At 42.8% G+C, this 18706-nt stretch overlaps 1 protein-coding gene across 1 annotated transcript in view; it reads left to right on the forward strand.

Annotated features, from left to right (window-relative positions):
- LOC113148473 (ephrin-A5b-like) overlaps positions 1-18706 on the forward strand; it is a 65457-nt gene that overhangs the window by 36728 nt on the left and 10023 nt on the right. The window contains exon 2 of the mRNA XM_026340173.1: positions 17281-17573. Within this exon, the coding sequence (XP_026195958.1) occupies positions 17281-17573 (293 nt within the window). The remainder of the gene's footprint in view (positions 1-17280; positions 17574-18706) is intronic.

Genomic DNA, 18706 nt, shown 5'->3' on the forward strand with positions numbered 1-18706 from the left:
GATGACATTGTGATATGTAGTGAAAGTAGGAAGCAGGCTGAAATGAGCATGGAGAGATGGAGGCGCGCACTGCAGAGAAGGGGAATGAAATCCAGTAGGAGCGAGATGGTGTATGTGTGTATAAATGAGAGAGAAGGTGATGGGATAGTGCAGCTGCATCAGTGCAGGTGGATCGGTTTAAATACTTAAGGTCAACTGTTCAGAGTAATGTGGCAAAGGAGTGAAGAAGAGAGTACAGGCAGAGTGAAGTGGGAGGAGAAGAGTGTCAACAGATAGAGTGATCTGTAATAGAAGAGCTGGACTGGAGACAGTGGCACTGACAAAACAACAGGAGGTGTGCCTGGAGGCAGCAGCAGAAGAGATCAGCATATCCTAGAGATAAAACACATAATGTACATACACGTTTACTGAATAATACAGAATAAAATAATCCCATATATATGTGTCAGTGTAACAGGGACATTCATTTTAACTGTATAGTTGCCATATTATTCTGCATTTAATGTCCCTTTTCTGATTCATTACTCTTTATCTGGGATCAAACACTTGACGCACACCATGATTTAGATTAGTACCACGCTATTGATTAAACGCGGACACCTGCCAACCAATCAGACAAGTGCTTACTTAGTGAAATTTGCATCTTTATTAGTTATCATTTGAATGGGCTGTCACGCTTCATTAAGAACTTCTTTATTTCCAGGAGTGTAGTGTCTCTGTTTTTGCTGTCAGTCCTGACCCGAGCTTAATCATTCGGGGGATTACGGGGATTTGAGTCTTTACCTGCCGTGTGAAAAGTTGACCTCATCAATCTGTCTGCCTGCGATGACTGCAGCCCCCTATCTCAGCACTGGGCCGTCTCTCGCACTGAATGAATCACACATATATAACCACACGGGCAGGCATGGACACAGTGTTTATCAAAAGTGTTTCCTCTGACCTCATACCGCCTCAGCACACACACACCTACTCAAACACACAGAGTGGTCAGTAGAGCCACCTGTGTGTATAGTGGTTAGGTTGTAACAGTTTGCTTTACCTAACTGGTGATCGCTCAGGCTGTCAGAGCAGCAGAAATGCTTTGTTGAGGTGGATTAGCTGCTTGCAGAGCCAGGGCTCAGGTTACCCTCCGGTTTAGGCTCAGCTAGTGCCTAATGACGGAGGAAAGGTGCACTCTCTGACCTGTAGGTGTTAAACTGAGACCTTTTCTCAACTGTGATCACCTAGCTGCAATCGGACAGGTTGAATGTGCTAAAAGACGCCTTTACCATAACTGGTTTCCCATGTGAAGGCAGCAGGGTTTGTAAATGCTGTGTTGGAATGACTTGCCACAAATGCAAAGTCTGGATCACTGGCATTTCATCAAAAATATGAAGTAGTGCTTGTTCCTCTCGGTCGATTACTCAACAAATTGGCCTTTAGGATCTTCACTTGACATAGAAATCTTTACCCAGTTAGTCCATTTTTATGGTCTTTTGATGGCAAATGAGGATTTACCGGAGACCATAAGTTAACATTTAACAGTTTTATTTTATTTTATGTGTCCTAAAGTTGTCTTTAATGTTGCTGGTAAGGATGATGTATTTTTACATTAATTATAGGAGATGTGTCAAATTGGTTCCAATGTATTGCTCTTGCTAAAGTACAGTGGAGAGTCATAACTCGTGTCTGAACATCTAGAAATGTGAAACGTGTCTTCAGGCAAGCACACAATTCAACAAGCATATCACTGATGTATAAATAAATCTGAATTTAAAGTGATTATTGAATTCTGCAGTTAATTCCCTTTAGAAATCCTTCTGGAAATCAACAACTGCCTACAAACTTAACACAACCTACTATACTCAGACAACCATATAGTAGCTTTGCCTGGGACAAAGAAAGGCTAATTTGACTGGGTTTCCAGTCGTATTTATACAGCACTTGTCATCAGAGTCCATAACAAATAGTGTAAAAATATGGGAAAATAGTAGATGTGATAGATGATAACACTGACAGAGTTCAGGATGTTTAACAGTTACTGTATGAAGCCTCAGTTGATAAATGTTTTTACTGGTGTATTTATTTCTATACTGACTTATGCGGTTCACTTTGATTTTATTTAATTTAACCCAGACAGTATTGTGTAGAATAACATGAAATATGTCCAAATGTTTGTGTCTGTGTGATTATAATGGCCCTGGTTTGGCTGCTGAAAACCCCCCAGTCCATGTAATTGGCTGTTGTTCGGAGGGTAAACACTATCTGAGAAGTGTTGAGCCTGTGAAGTGTTCAATGTGTGCGTTAACATGGCGAGTGCTGAGTGCACTGTGGGTAGTGTGTTTGACAGTGTGTTTGCTGACTGATGCTGGTTCTGAGTGATTTTAAACTTTAGCCCCTTCTAAGCGGTTGTTTCTTTCGGTTGTGAGTTTTGGTTGAGTTTTGAGCAATACTCCTTACTTTTAGTGAATTCTGAAATATTATTTTCACAACACGCCCTATTTCCTTTTCGAAGATGTGCTGTTAAATTAGTTTGCATTTTCACTTTCTCTCTGACAGATCTACAGATGTGCGTTTACTACAATTGGGGACACGGACACGTTCCAGACATGTGTAATGTAATACAAAACATGATGGCACCTCTGGATAGTAGCAAGAGAACAAGAAAAGTGTCAAGGGCTGGTGAAATAAATCTTACATATTACATTTAATGTGTCAAACTGGAGACATATGTTTTGTGTGGAGAGTAGGTCTGATCACTCATGGTGACAAAAATGACGTCAACACTACTGTGACATAATCTGTCTGGCGCTTTGATTAATAACGTGATTCATCCAGGCTAACAGCATCCATTAGCTGACTCTTTTGATGAACACAGTGAAACCAAACCAGCCTGAACAGCCTAATAATAAGTATTTTTGTATTTACATCAATTCGGCATGGCAACTGTGAACTATGACAAGCAGATTGTACTTCATTATTATGTGATTCTAATGAAACTTGATCATCAGTGTTATTGTATTGCTGCCCCTCCCTGCTCAAAGAGTCAGCACTGACTCAGCTTAAAGACAAAGCTCTGCTAATTGGTGTAGAGATTGAACCTGTTTTGATAACTGGATGGTCTCTCCCTCTGCCAACCTTCCTCCTCCTCTAAGTTCAAACACTGAAGGACAGGAAGGATGTACATTAAGGGCCAAAGTACTCAAAGTCGTAAAAAGTAATGACAGTGTCTGCTGATGCTGGTGAGCAGCTACAGCCCAACCGCATGCCTGGAGTCCATTATTTGAAGACACTTTGTGAGTGGTTGTATTTTTTTTTTCCAATGTTCCTAATGGTTATGGATGAAAATGATGGCACACATGATGATGCCGCTCTTTCCACAAGGCGATAATGGCGGTCACATGCCATTTAGGATGGGAGAGGGGGGTTGCTAATAGCAGAGAAAGCGAGGAGAAAGGGGGATGGAGACAGAGGGTTAGGGGTCGTATTAAGACGATTAGGGACGCAGTGTTAAGATGGCCGTCGCAAGCGCGAGTGGAAGATGAGTAAGCAGAGAGATGAAGAAATAAATAGTGCTGAAGTGTAAAATGAGTAGAGTGGAGGGGTTAAGATGGCAGGTCCAGCCCCGGTCTGCTCTTTCTCTCTCCCCAGGGGGTAGATGAGAGATGAGAATGCCTGTCTTTCAGTGCTGGGGAGGATGGTTATCCAACCCACCACCCCAAGACTCCCACTCAATGTGCTTCCTTTTCTGTTTGAACATCTTTCCTTTCTTCACTTTCCACTTTATAATCTTTCATTTTCAATATTCTCCCTTCATTTCATTTCTTTCGTCACCCTCACATCTCCCTTTGTCTTTGAAAGTACTCATGTCCCATCCCAGGAGCCGCTCATTTGATGATTTGCAGGTTTACTACCATCAATGATTTCCACTGGTTTTGCACATTGTATGAACTCTTCAGTTCAGGATAATAGTTAGCACCTGTCATTTGCTAATAGAAAATAAGACACATTTTGTAATTGATCACCCAGTCTTCATTGACATCTACCTAAAAACAGACTAAATGTGTATAATTGCTGCTCCACCTACATTTCAAGTTTTCTTCTGCGATTAGGAGACATTCACGGGTACTGATCGTACCACCAAGGGACAGCAAAGTCTCAGATTTCAATATTAAAGATGTGCATCGATCACTGCGGGTGTGTTTTGGCAGCTACTGCATCACAAATGTAACTGAAGAAGAATATTGGGCTGAATCCAAAGTCAGATTAACAACAGGATGTAAGACAAAGTGTAACACCTACATTTCTTTATCCAAACGTGCTGCAAATTTGGCACATATCTTGCTAAATTGGCTTATTTAAGCTCACGCCACCTTCTCTAAAGTATAGAGACCTGAGCTTACGGCCTAGGTTCAGATATAATATGCGTGGGGCAAATGGAAAAGTAGCACTTGTTCACTCCCTTATCAACACCACTGTGAGTAAAGCCCTTAACCCCAACTGCTCAGAGGCTGCAGGTCAGAGTGTAGCTGCACCGAGAAGCTTCCATGTGTCACAGTGTGAATGTGACCAATGCATTCCTGAAAACAAAGCAGGCCTTGCTGCAAATAAATTGTTCTCTAAATAAATACTGTAGTTTCGAAATATATAAAAAAATAGCCTATTTGAATGACTGAACAATAAAAACACAGAGACATAAAAATACAAAAATATACAATCCACACATGATGCATAAATATAAACTTAACATCAGTATAAACAGTTTAAAGGTGAGTACAATAACGCACTCAGTGTAGCCAGAATCCACACAGGTGAACTCCTTTAATAAAAATAAGAGTGATAGTAAACACACACAATAAAAATACATACAATACAACTTTTGACCTACTAATCCCAGAAGTAACACGTTGCAGCTACGCTTTTCATGATTCTGGCTCAACACATCTCTTTATCTGTGTTTTCGAACTCAACTCATGCATTTCTCACCCTCACTGTTGCAATCGTTTGCTTTTGCCAAATCTTGATTTCTCGTCTTTCTTCTCCTCAAACAAGGCCAGGCGCTAACGTTGTTCGCCAGCGACTGTCAGAGTGTGAGCGTGGAAGTATTGTTGCGTGTTGCTGTCTGGCCCCGACAGACAGCAGGCTGGTATCTCCACTCCAATAACAATTACATCAAGTGGTGTGTTAAATGAGGTGACCCACAGTTCAGCGGCTGGAGCTAATCACCGCAGTCTGCTGCCCAAACACAGCGTTAATGACCGGCAGAGTGGAGGATTCGGTTGCGCTGAAACGCTTAATTTAACCCAGGCACATACTGTACATGTAGAAACGCACATGGTGGCCGACGGTGAATGGAGAGAAAAGAGAGTTTCAGACACTGAGATTGTCAGAAAAATAGATACACATCTGTCTAATGTGTCCTTCCCTTTGGCCAAAAAGCTGACTGCTTGTATTCTCAAAGATGGGAACCAGCCTGCGGTGAGATGATCTATCAACAGCAGCTCTATCTCTCCTTTATGGCCCTCTCCATCATCACGTCGAAGCTGTAAATCTTTCCTCAAACGGACACGCAACTGCTGACATGTGGTTCCTATCTAGCGACTTTACAACTGGCCCATATTCAGCGGAGATGATGGTCACATTGAGGCGAGGAATGCGCTGATAGCCGATCTGGGGTCAGTTGCGAAGTTCAGAGGGCACTGGAATGATTGGAAATGTGTCAGGAGTCGCGAAAACCTATGAAAGGAGGACGCGCACGTGGCGTTTGTTGGACGTGCAGCGGATGTGTGTCTGCTCAAACGTTTGGAAGGCGTGTTTCTGTACGTGAGTGGGCTTGATTCGGTTTAATGGTGATCAGCTGTTGGAGGGCAGCTGGTGATATTTCTTTTGGCCAGTTCATCCCTGTCGGACTGACCTGTTTCGTCCCGGGCCAGATCTCTGCTCCTCTGTTCCGTGGCCTTTTGCTCAGAATAATATGAGCTGTGCCTGCAAATTGCATGTGGGTGGATAGATTTGTGTGTTTTCTCAAAACTATTATTTATCCAGCGTTTTTTTCTCTCCTGGCAACGCCCTGCTTTAGACTCACTCTTCTATACTGAACATACTGCAGGGTTCTTATTTCAGTTCGGGTTCCAAATTAGCAAAATACTGTAATTGATAAACAATAAACACTATATTTTTCCCTTATGCCCAGTGCTATGAAGTCAAAAAGAAGGTTTTGGGCTGTATAACTGCAGAGCATGACGCCTCTGCCTCGGAGACGACCACCTCCTGTAACACAACTGTGGTAAATGCAATGTCATTGGTCTTATAGCCATATCATCACACAGGTTATCTGCAAACTGTAACATTAGTACAAAAATGGTTATAAATACTGTGATGAATGGGTTTAATTGCTATTTCTTACCTTTTTGTTCCTGTTGCTTGTGTGTGTGCATGTGTGTAAGCTTCATGTATTCACATTGCTACAATTTTAAAGCACCGTCGTAGTGGGAAACCATTTCATACGCTTTGAAGTTTGGCCAGTATCCTCCTGACTGCACACCTTGCACAGAGCTGAATATGCCGATAGGGAACATGGCTTCCACAGGCGCTGACACTGGAATGCTTACGGAGGGTGTGAATATGAAATACGGCCTCTTAAGGTGGAGCACGCAAATCGGAGTCTAGGATTTCTAAAGCCGGTGTGTGGGAATCCAAGCCAGGCCTCTCTTAAGTTGGTATGTGCAGATCAGAGATAGTCACCCGTTTGCAAGCTGATGGACGAGACTTTGACAGACATTCTGTGTCAAGGGGAAGAGACTGAGGGGTGTTAGAGGGCCCTGCAGGGGCAGATTGAGTGGGCCAGGTGTTACAGCCTGGCGCTGGCATGCAGGGCACTCGGAGGGCGCTTCTATGTTTAGTCCTTACATGATGTTACATGTGCTGTTTTTTCTGGACCTGCTGTAGGATGTAAAGGGGGCAGAGCTGTGCCTTTTAAGTGGTTTTCCAACTGTGGCCCTTCACAATGGACACTCCAGACTGCTTTTGTTAGGACTTTTTAAGTGCTGCCCTTATGATTTTTCATTGTAGAACATACAAAAATAGATTATTAATGTAATGGAAATACAGTTTTGTTAATTTAATTCTCCCAGTGGTGGAAGAAAACATACATTATAGAAAGAGGCAATGTGTCTTTGATAGGCCTAAGTCATAGTTCCACTAAGTAATTAAAAACTACATGAAACATAATGATAGATAGTATCCAACTCCCCACCCCCGTAAACATTTACAATTAAACAAAGTTCAAGTGTGCAGCCTCTTGTAATGTCTGTGGTCCAGCTCGGTTGCAGCTCTGTGTGTTAAATTACAAGCTAGCCATTGAGATAAGCATTTGTCCGTCTGTCTGGTAAGACGGTGCCTTGATTTAACCAACTTTAAAGTACTCACATTTTCACTTTTCTTTAAATTAAACGGGCTTACACTGTTTTACTGTGTATTTTTTACATGATCAGATCCTTGTATTCTGAATTGCTCTTGACTGTAACAACTTTCCATATCACTTACAATATCACTGAGCAGCCACAACAATGACTTCAGGAGGGCCGCTGCTTTAGCACAGCAGACGTCTAATGTAAGCATTATAAGAGGATGACGGATAAGTAGGCAGGAATAAAGCTAGGTCACCCAGTTTCCTAAAAACTTACTTGCAGGACCACCGTGACATGTGAGTCACAGTCATTTCAGAAAATTATAGAGGTAAACATGACAGAGTGTTTAAAACGCTTCTCTGATATTCCCTTTGCTGGAAACGTAGATAGTGTTTTACTAAATGCTCACTTCTCCACTGATTACATTTACATAGTACGAGTTGCCCACTAATGCCCTCACTGCCTCCATTGATTATACGACCCTCACCTTGCGACCCATTGCGTGGTCGCCACCCGCTGTGCTGCCGTGTCGGAGCGCCTCCCCGCCGCAACTTTCCGAGTTGCACTCCTCAATTGAAAAAGCAAAGCATTTCTCCCGGGGGACACATGTTTGTGTGAAAGTACAACGAGGATTTTACTCCCTCAGTCTCATTTGAAAAGTTGTGCTGAGCAGGGAACTGTTAAAACCGTGGGCCGGTACAACCCGCTGAGACACTGTATGTGAAATCGGGCCAAACAAATAAACTCACACACACACACACACACACACACTTACACACACCCAAACACACATGCACAGACCTCCTAGCTGTTATACAGGACCTGTGGGAGCTTTAAATCAGGGATGTGCTCTTTCCCACTCCTCTCTTTCGTATCCCTTAAATTTTCTCACATCATTTTGGCTTCTTCTTTCACATTTTTCTCTCCAGTCAATCTTTCACTGTGTCACTTCTATTTTTCCTCTCTCTCTCTCTCTTTCTCTCCCTCTCTCTATCTCTCAGTCTTTCCAAACCTTTAATGTAATCCTCTCTCTCTCCTACTCCCCCCCCCCCCTCTCATCTCAGAACCTTGAACACAACAAATTTTCCAAGCCTGAGTTTTTAGCATTTCACCATCTCCCCACAGAACGCCTATTACTCAAGCAAGTCAGCTCCGCTGCACTTTGATGTGTGTGAGACCTCACTGGTGGATAAATGCTGGTGTTGGTGTGTGTGTGTGTGTGTGTGTGTGTTTGGGTGCAGTAGTGGTGGTGGTGTGTGTGTGTGAGAGAGCATTGCAGGCTTGTCATGGGCGGTTGATTGAGTCCAGACATTGCGGGTTCCTCTTTTCACCGCCATAGCCCTCCTCCCCCCCGCCTGCTTCTCGAGGGTTCAGAATGTGTTGGGTCCTAGGCGGGTGGGGCCACTGCTCCCTGGGGTGCAGTAAAGTGATAGGGCAGCTCAGGGGGCTCGAATTGCCCCTGGAGAGAGAGGTCAGAGGTGAGAGTCTCGGCCCTGCCAAGTGAGGATCAGGGCCGTGTTAGTCAAACATGCTTCAGGTGGGGCCGTCCTGCATTTGTGGCTGCTTAGACTAGACCACATCTGGGTTTCTGTGTGTGTGTGTGAGTGTGTGTGTGTGTGTAGGATGTGCATCAGTCCAGCCTGTTTGTCTCAACATATTCCTCTGTGTATTCCTTTTTATGACCAGATTTATTTACATTTAAAAAACTAAATAAACATGTCCTCACACATTTGCACATAAGTATCTATAATGATCATCATATATAAATAAATCCAGGGTATGTGTTTATCCTAGAGTTTGAATTACATTGTAGACATAAGTAGCCTGAAATCAATAAAACATGTTAATAAAAATGTTAAAATATCAACTATAAAAGCCAATAACCCAGAAAACCAAGCAAAGAAAAAAAGTGATAAACTACTGAAACTTGACAGGGTGGTTCCAGATTCCTACTTCTGACTTGATCCAGTCAAATGATTTCTTCTTTCTGTCTTGACACCGCCACGAAGGCGCTTGCGACATAGCAGTTACCGCCAACATGTGCCGCAGGCATGTACATTCATACTTGTACATGCCAGTTGCATGTGTGAGTGGCTCTGCCTGTACAGACATACTGTGTGTGTTCACGCCTGCTTTAGTTCTGTGCTGTATGTGATCCTTCACAGTTAATGACAGTCACTGATCAGAGGCGTGCTAACCAAGACCGCATGGGTCACACATATTGGCATATCTTGCAATACCAGCTACTGTGGGGCGGGGGGGGGGGGGGGGGGGGGGGCACAGATGGGCTTCTGTGCATAGGGACTCCCAGATTGTAGGATCGCCACTGGTTGAGGTCATGAGTGTACATGGTGAAGATGAGTTGCTGGTTGAAGGCAAGGAATAGAATAATAAGGACAAAATCACTGAAGACGTGAGAGCAGCAAAAATGTATTTTCCAAAAATGAGATAGGAGATAGGGATAAATAGAAAAGACAAAATCAAACTGGAAAATAAATGAATCAACCAACAGTTTCACTGACGTAAAGCAGCTGTTTTCCCTTATTTCTGTCATAGCATTTTTCTCTTTTTGTTCCATGCAGTTGACAGTGTCCTCCTACAAACCAAATGGGAAAATGGGAAAGCATCGGCAATATGATGATGCCAGGGACCAATAAAAATTAGTCAAGTGTTAGCTATCCCTTTAATATCTCTGGCTGCAGCGATGTATTGTTTGCAGTGTTGTAAATCAGTGAGGGCGACTTTTTACTGGCAGTATTGCATTTGACATTTATATGATTGTTGAATCAGTATTTTGTTTTGTCTTAGAAGAGGGTGATGAGATACACATTGGACAGGAAGCCAGTTCACATGAAGTTTAGTTAATGAAGCATGAAGCACTTCGTGAAGAGTTGAGTTTTTTTTTTTTTTTTTTTTAAACTTCACCTTCCATCCCTCAGCGGCTCCTGAGATGGACGGGACTGAGGTCAGTTTGTCACCCGGGCTCAGACGCTGACTAAACACTGGCTCTGAGGCTGAATAATTGGGCTGTCACTAACACCTGACCTCAGCGCCAGAGTTTAAGGTGTCAGATCCATATCGGCCCATCGACAGTGAGCGGATCGCCTGGTGGGAGGGATCCTGGGATGCTCAGCCGCTCTCACTTTGTGCTCTGCTCTGTGGTCACATTAACTTAAAATAAAAATACATTTCCTCAGTATAGAGTGTGGTCATAATCATATTCATACGGATACACAGTGAAGCATCCTGTAGTTAGTTCCTCTGTACACTTGCCTAGCAGGTGCTGATAGGACATATTTCAGTGAGGTTGTTTTAACAGAGCCTGCTCTGGGCCTCCTGGAGTCATGCGGCATTCGAGGTGGTCAAGGAGGTGTGTGTGTGTGTGTGCCTGTCTGCATATACACACCGACAGGTATGAGCACTATGTCAAAAGCAGAAAATCTGTGGTCAGGACATTACGTTGTTGTAAACTTGCGTCATGGCAACGCAAATAACCATCTTGGTCACATAGGGGGTTTATGAGTCGGTCTGTCGGCCCCTTGAGGTTTTACACTGACTGAATGATGGAGCCCTGCTGTGTGTGTATGTATATGCGTGTGTGTGTGTGTGTGTGTGTTGACTGCCCCCATGCTGGTGTTGATGCTTTGACCTCCCTGACACCAGAATAGCGTTGTCAGTAATTAACCTGCCTCATTCATGTAAGACAGGCGGAGAATCACTTGTCTCACTCAGTCTGTGAACTGACAGAAACAGTCAACTTAAAGGGTCAGTTCACTTAAATCATGTCACTCGCCGGCCTGATTACCTGCTGTGGTTTTGTGGAAAAATACTCAGCTAGGGGTCAGCTGGTGATATCAGCTTAGTTTGAATTAACGTTAACATGTTTGCATGTTTATGTTAGATAGTGTTGTTTTAAGGTTTTATTCAATGAACAGGATGCTTATGTAAAATTAATCTACTGGCTTTATATGAGCAGAAAGTAAAGTTGCCATTAACAATAATTTATATTGACTTTATTTTGGTTTAAAATTTGTTTAGTTGCATTATGGGAAATGTAGGATAATCAAATGTTGATACCAGTTAGTCCCCCAATATATTTTGCAATGTATTCTGGATCGTCCACAACTTTTCTTTAAGAAATGACTAATATTTTAATTACAAACAATTTCAAGACACTTTCTCAGCCAATAAAAGAACATTTGCAACCCAGTTTACCAACTGAGAAAGTTTTTTTTTTTTTTATGTAAGTAAGTATTATTCAGGGTTTTTTCCACTTCTACTCTGTTTTCCCACAGTGCGTACTGACACATGTGGAACAAAGACAAGTGAAATCAGAATATACATGAAGCTTTACATAAATCACTCTCTGTTTGTGTTTCTTGTTAGCCTGGCACACAGTGTGTCCACAGCTGCACTGTAGGGCGAGTTAGGGATTGGCACCAGCTGGGACCACCAGGATCCATAAGCGGGCCTCGTTTCTCGTTCTTCCTGCTTCTGCTTCCTCTCACTCTCTTCAGCTTTTGTGTTGGTTGTTAACTATCCGAGGTGCCTTCCCACAAGCAGCAATGTGTTTTCAATTTGAGGCCAATTATTCATCTCCCCTGCTTTTGTTCCCAGCAGGAAAAAAACACAGAAACAGCAAACTGTCTGTATTTTACAGGCTCCATTTTTCCCAACTTCTCCGCTGTCAACGCCCAGTCTGACTGAGCCCCCTAGCTACAACATCATGTGTTTAAATACATTCTACATGCGTGTGTGTGTTTGTAAGTGCCCGGACAGATGTGTATATATGTGTATATAATTAGCCAACTAAGTAATAATGGCTTTAACTTCCCTGCAACAAAAAGCTATGAATGATGGGACAGGTGGAGGGAAGCAGATCGAGACCTCCCAACCCCGAGGAAAACAGGATGGACAGACCACATCTGGTGATATCACATCACATGACCAGGTCACTGATTGATTTTTAATGGCCCCATAAAGAGTTCCCCCTAGAGGCTGTAACCAGGAACTGCAGACTGTGATAGCAGTGTTTTAAAAAAAGTCAGTTTGTGCACACATCGGTTTGCAGAGGAGTAAATTGAGGAACTTGATATAGAAACAGCATGAGGTCTGCAGTTTGTGGTTTGTGTGTGTGTGTGTGTGTGTGTGTGTGTGTGTGTGTGTGTGTGTGTGTGTGTGTGACAGGAGCTTCATGTGTTCCTGTGGGCTGAAAGCATCCCTTCTTTTCTCTCTTTGTGGTCTAACCCTGGGAAGCTGCCCCTCATCTGACCCAACTGTGTTCATGAGGGAAACAACAGGAGGGCTTTATCCTCCTCCTTCTTCTTCCTTTCTTCTCCCCTCTTCACTGCATTCTTCTTCTACAATTTGCTTCTCTTCCGCACTTCTATCCTCCCTCGCGCTTCCTCCTTCTTCTTTCCTTCTACCTTCCTCCTTTTTTCTCTCTCTCACTCGCACCTTCTCTCTTCCTCCAGTCACTTTTCGGCGTCTCTCCTCATTTCTTCTCACCTGTCTTCTCCTCTCCCCCCCTTTTTTTCCTATTGTTCTACCTTCTTCTTCCTAACTTTCCTCTCACCACCTCTACTTTTCCACATTTTATTCATGCCAAGAAAACTGAGAAAATGAATAAACGAAGAATTCTGCACTTCTTTACCAAATGTAATTCCTGGCTTTACTGTAATACAGCATATAGATATCATAGTGGGAAATAAAACTGTTTTTGGAGTCAGAATTTCCAACAATTTCCTTCACCACTTTCTTGGAAATAGCTCTGTAATCTGGCACTAAATCCAGTGCAAATACACACACACAGTCTTATTTTAGTTTGTGTTTCGGGAATTGTGTCACGTTTATAAGAATTAGTTTGTTGCCAGAGAAAAATACAATTAAACCACTAATAGAATAAAGAAAAATTTAAACAACTCCAAATAAGAAAAGTCCTCTCCCGTTACCTCACTCCACCTCCTTCCTCCTCGCCCTTCTCTCCTTGCCTCTGGCTCCTCTTTATCACTTTCCATCTGCTGACTCTGAATGCACACAAACCTACCATCCCCACCACCCCTCTGCCTGTTTGGGTCTGCTCTACCTTTATTATGCCAGGCCAAACACACCAGAAGGGGATAAAGAAAGCAAACAAGTGAGGGGGGCAGATTGAAAAGGGGGATTATCCGTAGATGTGTGCTTTGTTAAGAGCTCCAGTTACTGATTCATTGATAAGCCCCTCTAACTGGCCGTGAGTAATTGAGCCAATCAGGGATCATTAATCCCCAAGACAAATAGATTTAGGACTTAGGTGCTTTCATTTTGTTAACGGCTCATTATGACACATTTATAACTGATGTTGAACTGAAACCATGCAGTTTGTTTCAAAGTCTGCCCATTCTTTCTGACTCCTGCTATCAAAACCCAAAACCCTTGATCAGCACTGACCGCCTCCTGCTGCTTAGAACACTGCCGAAAGGAAAACACAACTGCTGAAATCAGCGCCGTGAAGGTTTAATGACTCACTAAATAGCTTTTAACAACAAAACCATTTAGAAAAATCAGATGAATAAATCTTCCTGGTAATGATAATGAAGAAGCCATCATGCAGAAGATTGCAAACGCTCGGTGAGTGAATGAACTCAGTCCAGCCCACGGTAGGCCGGGGTTCTCACAGTTTCAGCATGAAAGTCTCTGGTCAGCTGACTCTAAAGGAGAAACCAGAAGACTGTGAGACTTGAAATATCATCTCTGCGACTAGTCAGGCTCTGTGTTTATGGCTCTGGGTTTTATCAATATTTCATTTCTGCCACTCAAAAACCTCCTTATAGCCTCCATCTGGCAAACATCTGGGACGCGTGTTGGGCACTATCGCTGCTCTCACTGTGCATTTTATCGCTTTTGGTAATAAGCACTTACAATCTGTGTGCAGATTCTTAACTGCATATGTTTGGCCACATTTGCCCATGTTCATCCAAGTCCGGTGATCTGATTATAAAGACAAGAATATACATGCACATTGGAGATTGGGCCTGTCACCAAGACAGGGCAACATTTCTTTATTCTCTGGCTAAAGGACTAAAGTTCTTAAAATTCCTGTGTAATTCTACTTGTTGATTATTTCTCTTGTTGCATGGTTCCCATGTGGTATCTAGATAGCTTAAACCAGCTTAATTCTAGGATTGCTTTGGGGCAGTCATCCAAAAACATTAGGAGTGGCGGTTCCTCCTGGCCACATGTTGAAGTGCCCTTGGACAAGACACTGAAACCTTATATTAGCTCCACCGTCCATGTGCAGCTGTCCAGCACCAATTTCCCTCCTGAGGATCCATAAAGTAGATAAAAATGTAAATTGTTTTCTATTGTTTTCCCTCTTCAATACAAAGGAGGTGGTATTCAAAACCTTCAAATGTAAGAGCAACTGTAGAAAAGGGTGATTGTTTCTGCAAAATTCCCAGAACTCACCGTCAATAACTATAACAACTTTGCTTTGGTGATAAAAAAAAGTAGTTCCAAACAGTAAATCAATCTGCACTTTGCCACTGACTTATTGTTTTGATTTTCATAGAGGAAGTGATGTTTTATTTGTTTCTATCCTGTGTGAAAGTGGAATCCAATCAGAAGTGGTCACTGGAGACTGATTGCAAAAAACGAGTTGACTTCAAGAGTCAACAAGTGTTTTATTTCCATCTCACACACATTGTGAATCTATTTCAACATAAGTATCCAGGTGTAAACAGAGTGTTAGTCGCTTTCACAAATCTTTTCACACTTTTCTCTCACAAAGGCTTTAGTTTGAAACTTTGCTTAATCCCAGTTAATCTCTGCTGCTACTCCTGGGTCAGGTTTGATTGACAGCCAGTGACACTTGTAAGGTTGAAGCTAACATTTAAAGCTAAGAGAAGGCACAAGTGGACAAAGCAGGCTATTCCACAGTGCTTCTGGGAGCCAGTTGACCCCTGGTAGTCATAATAACATCCAGCAGCTCTGAAACTGAGCCCATGCTGTGACTGTGTGGAGCCAAAGCGCTCAGCTGGTGCTGAAGGGGGAAAAAAAAGCCAAGAGAGAAAACAAGGGCTTTGGTTTCTCGTTTGACCAGACTATAATTAGAGAGAGAAAAAGATTAAAATATGGCTGACAATGCCACAAGACCCCCACGCACCCTGTTATCTTGCACACACGCACATCCGCTCATTTGTGGCCCCTGCAAACCCAGTAGGACAGCCGCTAACCCTGCAGCACGTTTACTGTGCAACGACAACCTGATACCCCCAACAGACTGTGGCGAGCATACACCCTCCTTTATTGTCGTGTAACACGTACGCGTCAGGGTGCAACAGCTGCATCTCAGCCCCTCCCCTTCCTGTCTCACCTGGCCTCAGATCAGCTGACTGGTGCAATATCTGATCCATGGCCGTTCTGTAAAACTGCCTCCCCCCCCCCCGATGGCCTTCACTGTGTCAACGAACAGAGGTGGAGTATTGAAGACATCCCCAGTATGTCAGTGATACTGCACCGCGGGCCATTAGCAGCTACAGACCCTCAACCAGCAGGTCATCCCAAGCCTAACCTATCTCTGTTAAAAGCCTCAAGTCAGAAATACAACCTTACACGATGCCTATGGGAATATACGTTTCCAATCACTCTCAGGAATGAATACCTGGCATATCTCCCTGCTGCACTTTCCACCCCTGATTCTTCTGTCCACTCGGTTTACAGTAAACACCAGGCGTAAAATGTTGGGCCTGTTTCAAGGTTAGGCTTGAGAACATGCTTCATTTTCCCAGACTCAGAGATTCCACGAGGGGCTCTTCCATCAAACTGTCACACTGGGCTAATGAAAATCTCATTCTACAGAGGGATCCTCTTAAAGCTGCTAAAGGCACATGCTAACCAGGGGATTAGCCCTGTAACGCTAGGGGACTTTAATTTCAGCACCAGCATAAGTCATCGGCGCTGAGCGCTAACATTGATATATGGCTTAGGACTGACTAGCGTGTGTCGTAGGAGGTTTCTCCTGGGCCGGGTGTGCTGCAGGGGGGTTCGCTGGAGTCTCACAAGAGGCTCAGGATGATTGAGACTGACATGATGAGATCCTGTGAATAGAACCAGAGCAGTCGTAGCCTGTATGGGCCTCTCACAGTCCGGAATTACTTTGCCACAATATGTGGTGACTTTTTCTTCAGCTGCGGCCTTGCTGGGAATACCCGAAGTGCCATCTGTTGTCATTAGGTTTTGGAGTACTTATAACTCGGTGGAGAGCTCATCTTCATAGGAGCATGATGTTGAGAGACTTCCCAAACAAATGAATGGGCGACTTTCTTCTCACTTCAACAGCTGCGACTGATGGACTGAATGTTGAATATGTGCAAACCACCAGTCAAGCTGCAGAGAGCACATGCCTGCTCAGCGTATTTAGAAAGCGTAAAAGATAAGGAAGATCAATGTTGGGAACACACAGTGGTACAGTATGGTGCTGTTGTGGAAATGACTTGACCATGTAAACAGGTAGAACTACTATATCACCTCACCAGAAATAAATTGCTGTTAATTCAAGTGTTAATGCCAAAATCCAGTCATGTACATAATAAAAACATGCTTCAACATGTTTTACCATCCATGTTTTCCTTGCTATTTCTATCCCGTCATAAAAAACAGTCATCAATAGCACTACTGCTGGTCAAAAACCTTGAAGAGCACCTTTAAGTTTCTAAAATAAGGATTTTAGGCTCGACCTCATTGAGATGCAGCACAGACTTGACTTTGAAAATCCAAAACAACTATTTAAAATAAGACACTGACAGATTGTTATACTATAGTTATAGTTACATATGAAAATGTCTCAACCCACACAGATCAAATGCTCTGGATAAAGTAATTTACCTTTTTTTTTCCTTTCATTATCCTCCAGGTTTTACCGGGGTGATTACCACATCGATGTGTGCATCAATGACTACCTTGACGTTTACTGTCCACACTACATTGGTTCCGTGCCAGATGAGCGGGCTGAACGCTATGTCCTCTACATGGTGAACTACGACGGCTACAGCTCCTGCGACCACACTGCCAAGGGGTTCAAACGCTGGGAGTGCAACAGGCCTGTGTCACCAAATGGACCACTCAAGTTCTCCGAGAAGTTCCAGCTCTTTACTCCCTTCTCCTTGGGCTTTGAATTTCGCCCTGGCAGAGAGTATTATTATATCTGTAAGTATGCACTTTCAATCCTCTTTCGTTTACAGTAATGCTTGTACTGTAGGACTAAGTATCAAATCTGTATTATTCTAAGAGAAATGTTTCTATGTAATTATACCATTAAAGTTTTAACCTTCATAGTCCTGGTTCCAATCAAACATTTGTTGTTTGATTTAAGACCTTTATAGTCAGACAGTTTTAAACAACATTAATTATTTAAATGACTAAAGAAAGGTTGTATATATTTTCCAGCAAGAATAATCTAAAACCCCTTTTATCATTGTATTTAAATCTTACACTTACATTTGAAGTGTTCAGGTTTTATTTTTCAAGCCTGTGGAATGAGGGCCAAGCCAAAACACGAGGCAGGGGGAGCAAAACATCTCTCCAGTTGAGGTCTAAAATGTCTATTGTTGCTGACTGTCTGAGCTCAGCTTTCTCTTCCTCGTGAGAAAACAAGCAGCTGGAAAGTCATATTTTCATAAGTGAAGTCGGTGCCCTGCAGGGGCAGACGAGAGGGATTAAATAAGATACAGTAAAGCACCGCACCGTAGTTTTTTTTACGTATTCAGCTGACCTTTGTGATGAGAGAAACTTCTTTGGTATTAACAGGAAACAGTAATAAGGAGTGCAAATGTCAGTGGAAATGGAGCAATAGTTTGGCAGCGCAACAAAGTACAAGATCAAGATGCTAGATCCAGGGAAAATGCTATTTAGTGTTTCTTCATTTCCATGCAGGTGTTAAGTCTCCAGAGGTAGATGAGGTGTGTGTAAAAACTTGTTTTTTGTTGTTTTTGTTCATGGTTTTCATTAGTTTCACCTGCCTAATTGTGAGCCTGCCTGCAATAGATGCACAATCACAATCACAGTCAAGGATTGTTTTTTTTTTATGTATCATTTCTGTCTTTGCTAATCTCTAACAGCGCATCAAGTAAGCATCTGGGATCACAAGATCATCAAGATTGTGCTCATACGAGTTTAACCCAATCTAGATGTGTATTTTTATTGCAGGATTTTGTATTGTGATTTATTACCCTTTGTTAGATGTTTCTGTTGGATCTTTGTGTTTGTTGGCCAGTCTACTTGACTCCGTTGCAAAAAAATGTGGCTGTACTGCTCCGAGAAGTTGTTGGTGGTGTTAAGTT

Source organism: Anabas testudineus, chromosome 22, assembly GCF_900324465.2.
Source record: "Anabas testudineus chromosome 22, fAnaTes1.2, whole genome shotgun sequence".
NCBI lineage: Eukaryota > Metazoa > Chordata > Actinopteri > Anabantiformes > Anabantidae > Anabas > Anabas testudineus.